General features: G+C 44.5%; 2 protein-coding genes across 2 annotated transcripts; both read left to right on the top strand.

Moving 5' to 3' along the window:
* Positions 1-258: 258 nt before the first annotated feature.
* On the top strand, positions 259-847 carry LOC116247548 (18.1 kDa class I heat shock protein-like). Its single transcript, XM_031619721.1, has 2 exons — positions 259-454; positions 579-847. Exons 1-2 carry the CDS (start codon positions 259-261, stop codon positions 845-847), a joined length of 465 nt encoding a protein of 154 aa, XP_031475581.1.
* Positions 848-6,219: 5,372 nt separating this feature from the next.
* On the top strand, positions 6,220-9,407 carry LOC116247547 (pentatricopeptide repeat-containing protein At4g21065-like). The gene is made up of 4 exons (XM_031619720.1): positions 6,220-7,902; positions 8,231-8,274; positions 9,009-9,186; positions 9,351-9,407. Exons 1-4 carry the CDS (start codon positions 6,220-6,222, stop codon positions 9,405-9,407), a joined length of 1,962 nt encoding a protein of 653 aa, XP_031475580.1.
* The last annotated feature ends 521 nt before the right edge of the window (positions 9,408-9,928 follow it).

Below are 9,928 nucleotides of genomic sequence, written 5' to 3'. Positions count from 1 at the left end.
TTTTGGTCCAGCTTAAGAACGGATCGCCAGAGGCGGTCACCCGGTACCCACCGGCCTCCATACGCCTGCCGCCACATGCACCAGGTCGAGTAGCCGGAAACGGCCGCCGGCTACGTGCCTGCGCGCATGCGTTGCTCACAAACACGTACGCGTCGCACGCGTCGGTAACTCGTGCGGCCGCTCCGGCTTATAAAGCAGCCGCCGGGGGCCGGCGACGTTGCCGCACTCAGGTGGGGGTTGGTGAGAAGGAGAAAGGGAATGGCGTCGTCGACGAGCCCGTGGTACGGTGGGGGCTACGATGTGTGGGACCCATTCGACTGGCGGACGGGGTCGCCGTGGGACACCGGCCGCTTGTGGCCGGGAGGAGCCGGCGACGAAACCACCGCCCTGGCGCACACATTCGTCGACTGGCGCGAGACGGACACCGCCCACATCTTCACGGCCGAGATCCCCGGTGAGTGTGGGCTCGAGCGCAGCCCATGGTTCGAGCTTCTCGGCCGGGCTTGGCTGAGCTGGTCTCGTCCCTGTTTGCTTTCCTTGTTGGTTTCTTTTGGTTCTAATTGACGAGTCGGGTGCAGGGGCAAGGAAGGAGGACGTAAGGGTCCAGGTAGTGGATCAGAACGTGCTGGAGATAAGCGGCGAGAGGATCAAGGAGGAGGAGAACGTGGGCGATACGTGGCACAGGGTGGAGAGGCGGAGGGGCAGCTTCAGGAGGAGATTCCGGTTGCCGGTGAACGCCAACCTGGACGACATCAAGTGCTCCATGGAACACGGGGTGCTGCGGGTGGTGGTGCCTAAGGTCGGCGCCTTGCCGCAGAGTAACGTCAGGCTCATCGACATCAGTTGAGAGAGAGAGAGAGAGAAAGAGAGAGAGAGACAGAGTCTTCCACCACCACCGTTTCCACTTTTAATGGCCGCTGCACGTTGTGAATAACCGGCAGCGCTACGGACCACTGTCACAGGTGGCGTTGTGCTGTAGACTGTAGAGAGTGGAGACTTCTCTCTTATGTATAAATATGACCCTATGTAGAGACTCTAGTGAGTGTGTGGAAAAGTAGTTCATGACTGTGCACCGCTTATAATCATAGAGCGGTTTATATATGTTCTTATAGTCTTTCTTTCGTTTCTCCTTTCAAGTGGGGGCTTCAAAAACGCGTATCTAGGCAAACTTACGAATTTGCACAGTTGTAAAACTACAGGATTTCAAACTTCTAATTATTGGTTTTGTGTTGGAAAACATAATTAAGTAACTTTTACATGGTTTTTGATGGTGATGTTGATAGAGATATTTAATTAAGATAATTTCTCCATCCTCATACTCTGATGAAGAACATTAGCTGCATAAAGAGAGACCAACTAAAGAAGATGCAAACGGAGAAACAAGAAAAGAAAGCCTCATCAGGAAAGTGGTCGATAATCTGGCTTTCCAAATGTGGGCTTCCCGATCGAGAGGTCACCAATTTCATCCGAACGCAGGCCTCCCATTACACCAGGGAGCCAGATCCTGCAGAGAGATTATAAACTGTTTGAAACAAGGGATGGAGATGTTGGTCGAGGCCCTGGATCATGCCCAAGACCTCAGCTGCTTCCCTCACATCTTCTTCCTGCAATTCGAATTCACCTCCTCCCAGTTTCTGTATCTGGTTGAGGATGTTGGAGCAGCAGTGAAGCAAGATATAAGCAATCCTCGGCCTCAGCCAGTCCACCAATTCAGCAGGTGCTCGGCGGTCCCTCAGGGGCCGCATGTCAAAAATTGCTCCCATTTTGTCCAGCTTGTTTTTAACTTTTCTGAAGCTGAAGCCGTATGTAAACATTTCAATGGCGACCAATTCGAAAGTTTCATCCACCATGTCCTTGATTGCGCTAGCGGAACTCGTGGGGGGACTGTAATTCCGGGCCTGCATTTGCCGCCACATGAGTTTTGCAGCAATCCTTGGTGCCTCATGAGTTTGTTGCTTGATGAAAGCAAACTTGTCTGCAAAGCAGAGGAGCTTACGAAACCCCCTCACTGCACTCGCCAACTTCTCTGCCTCGGAAGATGATTGATATTGCTCTTGTGCATCAGTGGCCGCTAGTGCTTTGCTGATGTAAACCAGAAAAGCCAGGAACAGATCGCAGCAGCCTTCGTCTTCGTCGATGTGCTTCCTGAAAAGGAGCCAAACAGGGTCTTCGCGATGCCAGTCATCTACTTGATGCCCATCAAGGCAAAACAGGAGTTCGAGCAAGGGAGTGGCTTTACGAGTGACTGCGTCGCTTCCGCTCCTTATCCACGCGTCCGTTGGCTGGCTGAAGATCTCAGACAAATACCCAAGTTGCTTTGGTGGCGGATAGACTATGTACTCTACCAGCGCGGTTCTCCGGTTGGTGGTCGTCGAAGCCTCTCCTTGATCTCTACTTCTTGCTTTGTTGAAGCAGCCATTAAGTGATGATCTGAACAAGAAATGGACGACGCTGAGCGCAAAGCATATGGCTGTCGACATCGTCCTCAGCATCATGAGTGTGATAAGACATAGAATGACCATCGAGTTCGAAGCCCATTGTCGAACAACGGATGCACAGTCGACGCCTTTCCATTTCCGTGGAAGATGGTGCTGTGGAATCCTTGCAGCCACTCCAAGCAAGCCCATTGCATACGATAGCCAAATTTGGGATTCAATTTTGAGAAATTCTGTGGGGTTTCTAACAGAAGCGGCAAAGTGGAACAACCGAATGGAGATAGCAAGGCTCGCCAACAGAATTGTAAGTCCCTGAGATGCCAATATTATCTGAATCGACCAACCATAATCAGAATCGCCCTTACAGAAAGCACCAAGATCCCGAGATTTCTTCCCCGTGGAGAAGAGAAGAGCTTTGACCCCTGTTTCTAACAGCAAAACAGCACTCAAGAGGGCAAGTACTTCAACTGTAGGACCAATAAAGTGGCTGGTGGCATGTTGCAGGTTGCTGGTGTGCGTCGTCATCCACACTTTAGAGACCATGGTCTTGCAGTTCTCCAATTTTACTTGGGGATCAGTAGCATCACACGTAGGATGCTGGGAAGCAAAAATCCGGCGTTTTTCTGATAATTCTTCTTCAATGGCTTCCTTGATTAGTGTTTTGGTCACAGCAGTAATGCCCATGATGAAGAGCAGGAGTAGCATTATGCACAGAACCATGACGTGTTCAGGCAGATAGGCGAAGATGGCACCGGTTCTCATCTGAATGCAGATGTTAACGAACACTGTGATTACTAAGATTGACAGAGCCACTACGTTGGAGAGCAGCTCCAAACCCTCCATTGTTCCCAAACTCTGCATGCTGAAACCCATGGAGGTGCACAAGAGAACTGTTCCACTAATTTTTGTGAGTTGGTCTAAGGGCGCTGGCATTGAAGTGTTGAGATCTCCGGGCAATTTTGTGGCAACAGAGAGCAGAGCTATGGTGGTGGCGTTCAGTCCGAACAGTTTGCATCTGATCCAGTAAATTCTAACGCGGAAGCTCGTGAAGACGTCGGCAGCCATGAGAAGGAAACAGAGCATCGTAGCTCCTGCAATGTAGAGCCCGATCAGAGGCATCGGCTTGGTGAAGCCGCTTGAGTCCAACTCTCCGGTGGAGCTATCGCATATGCCACGTCTCATCCTCACTTCGTCTTCTTCCTCTTCTCCCGAAAGAGAGTTGTTGTTCTTGATCTCCTTCCTGGGGTGAGTGACGTCGTTATCGATGGAGGCCAACACCAAGAAATTCTCTGCAACAATCAGCACCGCTGTTCTTGGATCTAATATGTATTTCTATGTACTTCCTAATAAGAAAGATGAGCATAAAATGTGTATAAAATACATACGTGGTACATTGTTCCAAAGAAAATATAAATATAATTTAATCCAAAGAAAATATAAACATACAAAAATGTCTACAATCCTAAATTAGTATCATTTCTATCAAATCACTCTTAAGGTTCATGTTTATAAAATTAGATTGGACAAGAAAATACTTTTTTTATTTATCGTTAGTGGCTTGATGTTTATTTTGTAGGATATCCCTATTCTTTTTACATGACAATCATGAAATTGGAGAGAAACGAATAAGCAGGATCTAGTCGAGTCAAGCCTAGCCAAGTCAATCAAAGTCAAGTTGAGTTTGATCGTACCGTTTAACTTGCCAAGTACGCCTAAGTGACGAAACTGTCAACCGCCGAAGTAAAGTTAATTACGTCAAGTCATAGTCAAGTCAAGCGCCTACCCACAAAACACAATTACGTCGAGTCGCTTCCTAAGTTCATCTCTTTTCATATTTTACTAATAAAAGACCAACTCAGTCTCATGGACAAGCTACACGAAATTAGAAACAACAAAGATCTTGAGTTAAAACCTTTTTCTAATTACTAGAACAAATTTCTAGGACAAACTACATGAATTTTTTTTTTTAAAAAAGAATAAACTGGAGTTAAAACCTTCTTCTCACTTGAACAATTTTCTAGTACCATGTCTTTCCATTTCAAACATAATATGTTAGTAGGTTTCAAAGACAAGATATGGATGCCATGATCATATGTCCCCTCCAAACTTCAAAAGTCCATGATGATATAGGAGGTGCAGTACAGGACGAATCCATCTTATGCTAAACACTCTCAACTCAAGTTGGCATCTCAAAGAAATCGATCATAATTTTAATTGTTAGAAAATTTTCGCCAAAAGTGAACCCCATTTACAAATCAAACGTGCTAAGTTGTCGGAGAAATACTTTTATCACTTAACAGCCATGGGAGATGAAAGTCTCATGCATGCTTTTGAACGAGAGAAAGAAGCCATGAATCCTCTTTTCTACTCTGACTCTCCCACTCCAGTCATTGTTTTTCTTTCTGGATACATCGGGTTCAACCCCATGACTAGAACCCCCGGCCCACCGAGAGAGGGAGCATACTACAAAGGAGTATTGTGTTTTTTGAAACATGTGATTGAAAAACAAATCGCCTTGCATTAAGAATTCTTATATTATGAGTAAAAAGAGAGGTTCACAACCCATCTAGACTCTAAACCAATAAAGAAACTCGAAGGTCTCTCAATTCCTATTTCTCTACGGGCATGTTTGGCAAATGCAACTCTTCTATAATATTTAATAAATCTATCTCAAAAGTTAGAGACATATTTGTAAAATACTTTTTAAGGTATTTTATGAATCAGCTGCAATCTTTGGATGATGTTCATGAAACAATTACATTTTATTTCATTCACCAAACAGACCCTTGGGGTTTTAAGTTGAGTCTATGTTAACAATGGCAATGATGCACCTTTTAACTTAAGCACCACTTAAAACGCAAAAACATGATGCCGACGAAAATCAAACAACAAGCAAATACTAGACAAGCAAACATATTATGTTACAAACAAAAGTATAGTGTTCTTAAAACATGCGGTCTAAGGGCATGTGTTTCAGGAACACAACAGTTTTATTAGCAAACTCCATCTAAAACTCAATAAAACAACGACACATCTACCCAAAGTAGGCAAAAGTAAACAGAAAAAAAAAGGGGATGTTCCTCACCTCTCTTTCTTGCTTCAACTTCAACTTCAACTACTGAAACTGCAGTTTTTCAGAATTTGGGGAGTCCTCTGCCTTGCCGAGCCTCTGAAACTGTGTTCCCTCGGCCACAAAGCTCTCGACGACGAGTCTTGGAGGGTCGGTTTGCCTTTTATTTATATCATTCACTCATTCTTACTGTTCACTGGCTCCAAAAGTCTTATCAAGTCCATATCATTAAGTCTTCTCTTTGGTTTACTTTGAAAAGTTTTAACTCCGACAAACGCTTTAATTTGTAAAAACGACTTTGTTAACATTTTAATATCGTCTTTTTTGCTAAAGAATTCTTATAAACAACAAATTCTTATAATGTTATTAAACGTGCGCTGATAAGGGTACAGCATAAAACATTTACCCATCCAATGGAAAGGTGCGTTGAAATAGAACTCGGTCGCCAGCAGAAGCACGCGACAGGAACGCCACGTCGAGATACAGCAGGAGAAGGGGAGAAACTGGAGTGGGGATGGGAACGAGAGGAATCACATCTAATGAACAAGAAGAATCATTTGATGTTGATGGGTCGTTATGATTTCTTCAGTGGAAGAGAACATTCAACCTTGAAAGAGATACGTTTTGATTTGTCACGGCTGTGTTTGCTTTTAGAATGCAAGAGACAAGGAGAGGTAGATCTGTGGAAAGTTTAGCTTTGTTGTCACATTGTAAATGCAAAGCGTCGTTGAGCAACGAAGGAGCTTGTTTTCGTCTCTGATCAGGAGGTGCTCTTCTATTTTAAGCCTGAAGTCCCTTCACGCCCTCTTGATCCGAGAGGGACTCGACCAAGATGGTTTTCTGGCGAGCAAGCTTCTGCAAGCCTCCGCAGTCTCGTTCTCGGGACATATGGACTATGCCCACCTGGTCTTCTCGCGGATGCCCAATCCCAATCTCTTCGTTTACAACACCATGCTTCAGGGTTACTCGAGAAGCAATTCAGCAATTTGCGCCATTAGTTTGTATAGGAGAATCCATGGTTCTGGCCTCCGAGGGAATTCGTTCACGGCCGCCTTTGTTCTGAAAGTGTGTGGTCGACTGGTGAGAGTGGTAGAGGGGAACGAGATTCGTGCGCAGGTATTGAAGATGGGGTTGGACTCGGATTTGGCTGTTGCCAATGGAATTTTGAAGTGGGCGGTCGCCTGTGGACGGTTGGACGAGGCACGCAAAATATTTGATGAAATGGCTGAGAGGGATCCCGCGTCTTGGAGCACAGTGATTGCGGGCTATTCCCAGAATGGAATGCCCAGGGATGCCTTGGCGCTCTTCAGAGAGATGCAACGCAGCTCCATGGAAGTCGATGGCTTCACCTTGGCTAGCGTTTTGGGTGCGTGTGCACAGCTTGGCTCTTTGGACTTGGGCAGGTGGGTTCATGCCTATATTGACAAGCATGATGTGCCTGTTGATGTTGTTCTTGGCACCTCGCTGGTGGATATGTACAGCAAGTGTGGTGGATTGGCTGAAGCGCTGAAGGTCTTTAATAATATGCCTGAGAAGGATGCCTTGGCATGGTCTTCCATGATAGGTGGTCTGGCCATTCATGGACTTGGTGAAAGGGCTCTTGAAATTTTCGCCCAAATGAAAAGATCAAATCTTAGACCGAACTGTGTTACTTTCACAAGCGTGTTATTTGCTTGCAGTCATTCTGGATTGCTCGAGGAGGGTAAGTTCCATTTTGACAGCATGTCAAGAAAGTATGGAATTGCTCCCCAGATTGAGCATTATGGGTGCATGGTGGATTTGCTTTGCCGTGCTGGGCAAACGCAGGAAGCCTATGACTTCATCATGAGCATGCCGATAAAGCCTAACGAAGTCCTTTGGCGGGCATTGCTTAATTGTTGCAGGATCCATGGAGATGTTGAGCTCAGCAGTTGCATATCAAAGCATCTCCTTGAGCTGGATCCTCATGGTGGTGATAATTATGTGCTCGTTTCGAACGTATATGCTTCTTCAGGTAGATGGTCTGATGTAACTAGAGTGAGAGGGTTGATGAAGAAAAGGAAGGCCGAAAAAGAGCACGGCTACAGCATGATAGAACTTAATAACACTTTTCATGAATTTGTCATGGGAGATGAATCCCACCCCCATACTGCAGAGATCTATGAAATGCTTGACAAGATGAACGTGAAACTAAAGAGTGAGGGTTATGTTGCTACCACAGCAGACGTGTTACATGATATCGATGAGGAAGAGAAGGAAAATGCACTTGGCCTCCACAGCGAAAGGCTTGCCATTGCCTTTGGCATTCTTCAGACGTCTGATAACCAGCCTCTTCGTGTTATAAAAAATCTTCGAGTCTGTGGTGACTGTCATTCAGTGATCAAACTCCTATCTCGTGTTTACAGTAGAGTAATTACAGTAAGGGATCGAGTTCGATTTCATCACTTCAAACAAGGACAATGTTCTTGTAAAGATTATTGGTAATATAATGCCTGGCGCTTTCCAGTTTTCTATGCATATATGGTATTGTTTAAACTTGGTGATCAAAATGAAACGGGGGCCCAGTTAAACCCTTAGAGATCTCTAAGCGTGACTTGTTTGGGTATATCCATTTCTCCAGATTGGCTCGTTCAAAAGCCACTTAGTTACATTCCTGCGCAAACACAACGATCCCCAGATTTACTGAACGTAAGCTTGAAAATCCTGAAAATTCTAGACTCTTGTTGAACATAATCATTGCATGCAGTTTCCACACATTGGTGTTTCTATTAGTAGCAGAAAACTTCCAAGGTAAATTTTCATTTGGAGGACTGTCTTTTGGCCTTTATTACAAAATACGGACCTCATGTTTGTGAGTTTCTCTTGATAGAGGACCGAGTTTAGCTGACAATTGTCCACAGCTACTTTTCCGCCATCCTCATACCTGTTCCTTCTAAAGAGTTTGAAACACACTCAATTCTGTCCACAGGCCGTGGACGTTGTTGAAACTAAATAAGATTCAACATGCAGCACGTTTCTATCAGCATAGACGGTAAGTAGTGGCGGAACCAAGAATTTTTTGTTGTGGGTGACTAATTATAAATTCAAAATTTTCAAAGGCCGAGTATAATTTTTCAAAATATTTTATGTAAGTTAAACTAAAATTTGTAAAACCTATAAGTAAAACTTTTTTATTTTTTAAAAATCTGAAAGGGGTATAACCCCTGCCGGCCCCCCTGTCTCCGCTCCTTGAAGGTAAGGGTCTGCTTAACCCTTTGCCCTTTTAAAAGCAAACTCCAATCGAAATCCATATGTGTCTGCTACGCAAGTATATGAATGTTTGTGAGAAAGAGAGAGACTCGTGCAGCAAGGTACCTGACGTTGATCATTATGTAGTTTGTAAAGTAAGAAAGAGAAAGAGAGAGAGACTTGTGCAGCAAGGTGCATACGTTCATCACCAAATATGTAGTTTATGGGGGCAGAGAGAGAGACAGAAAGAGAGAATTGTGCTGCAAGGTACTTGACCTTGATAATTGAGTGTGTAGTAAAAAGTTACAGATATCACAGTATATCCTGTTCATTGGTCATTGCCTTCCTTTCATCAACATGATCATTCTTGGGCTGCCTATTTGGTTAGTTGAAGAATTTGACCAAACAGTGCAGACTGGCATAGTGAGTGGCATTGGTGCCTTTACCTTGCATCCACTTGCATTCTGCATTCAGGTATAAGACCAAGAGGTAAGGAGGAAGGAGCCCAGGCCTGATAAAACGCTGTCATTTAACTAGGTCATCACTCCCATCAATTAGAAAATAGGTTGGGATATAATTATCAATCGATCGAATCTTACAGAGACTCCTAAATTGAACATCTCTTTTATATGGAACAGGTTTCTACTGATGATCGATTTGAAACCAAGAGCTGGGACACCAAGTCACTTGACTAATGACAGCAAGCAATTTTCTTCTTTTACAAGGTTCTTGGCCCATTATGCTCATCATACTATTTCCTAGATCACCACATGAATCCAAAGTCCAAATCAACTAGCGACATTAGAGAAGCAGATGAGCTGGGGAATAGGCCATGCTATGAGTCAGAGCGATGACCCTTATGCAACTCCAAGGGTCAAGTTTTGTCGTTTGGCCCCTCTAAACTCAGATTAGTGGAAAATAAACAATAGTATTGTTCTACATAACGAAAGCTGGATTATGTTGCCATTCAAAAATATGATGGGCAGAGGCGGAGCTAGAATATTCGTTGAGGGGTGGCCGAAACGCCAGCACAAGTCTGATGTTTGGCGCTCCATGTATTTTTTAAGTCATTACAATGTCATTTTCTATTTTTCCAATAAAACTTTTGATGGGCTGGTGCGGGTGCAGGACGGCCCACACCAGCCCACATGTATCTCGGCCCATTGATGCTAAAGGGCCCTCCAATATTGCTAAATACTTCTCAAAAACTGTAAAT

This window comes from Nymphaea colorata, chromosome 2, assembly GCF_008831285.2.
Source record: "Nymphaea colorata isolate Beijing-Zhang1983 chromosome 2, ASM883128v2, whole genome shotgun sequence".
Lineage (NCBI taxonomy): Eukaryota > Viridiplantae > Streptophyta > Magnoliopsida > Nymphaeales > Nymphaeaceae > Nymphaea > Nymphaea colorata.
The sequence above is the reverse complement of the archived record's forward strand: the minus strand, read 5'-3'. Positions and strand labels throughout refer to the sequence as shown.

Coding starts and splice junctions, on each gene's coding strand:
- LOC116247548 (XM_031619721.1), top strand. CDS start 259: ATGGCGTCGTCGACGAGCCCGTGGTACGGTGGGGGCTACGATGTGTGG. Junction 455..578: donor CTTCACGGCCGAGATCCCCG/GTGAGTGTGGGC, acceptor AGTCGGGTGCAG/GGGCAAGGAAGGAGGACGTA.
- LOC116247547 (XM_031619720.1), top strand. CDS start 6,220: ATGCAAAGCGTCGTTGAGCAACGAAGGAGCTTGTTTTCGTCTCTGATC. Junction 8,275..9,008: donor AGTAGCAGAAAACTTCCAAG/GTAAATTTTCAT, acceptor TTGAGTGTGTAG/TAAAAAGTTACAGATATCAC. Junction 9,187..9,350: donor CACTTGCATTCTGCATTCAG/GTATAAGACCAA, acceptor TATATGGAACAG/GTTTCTACTGATGATCGATT.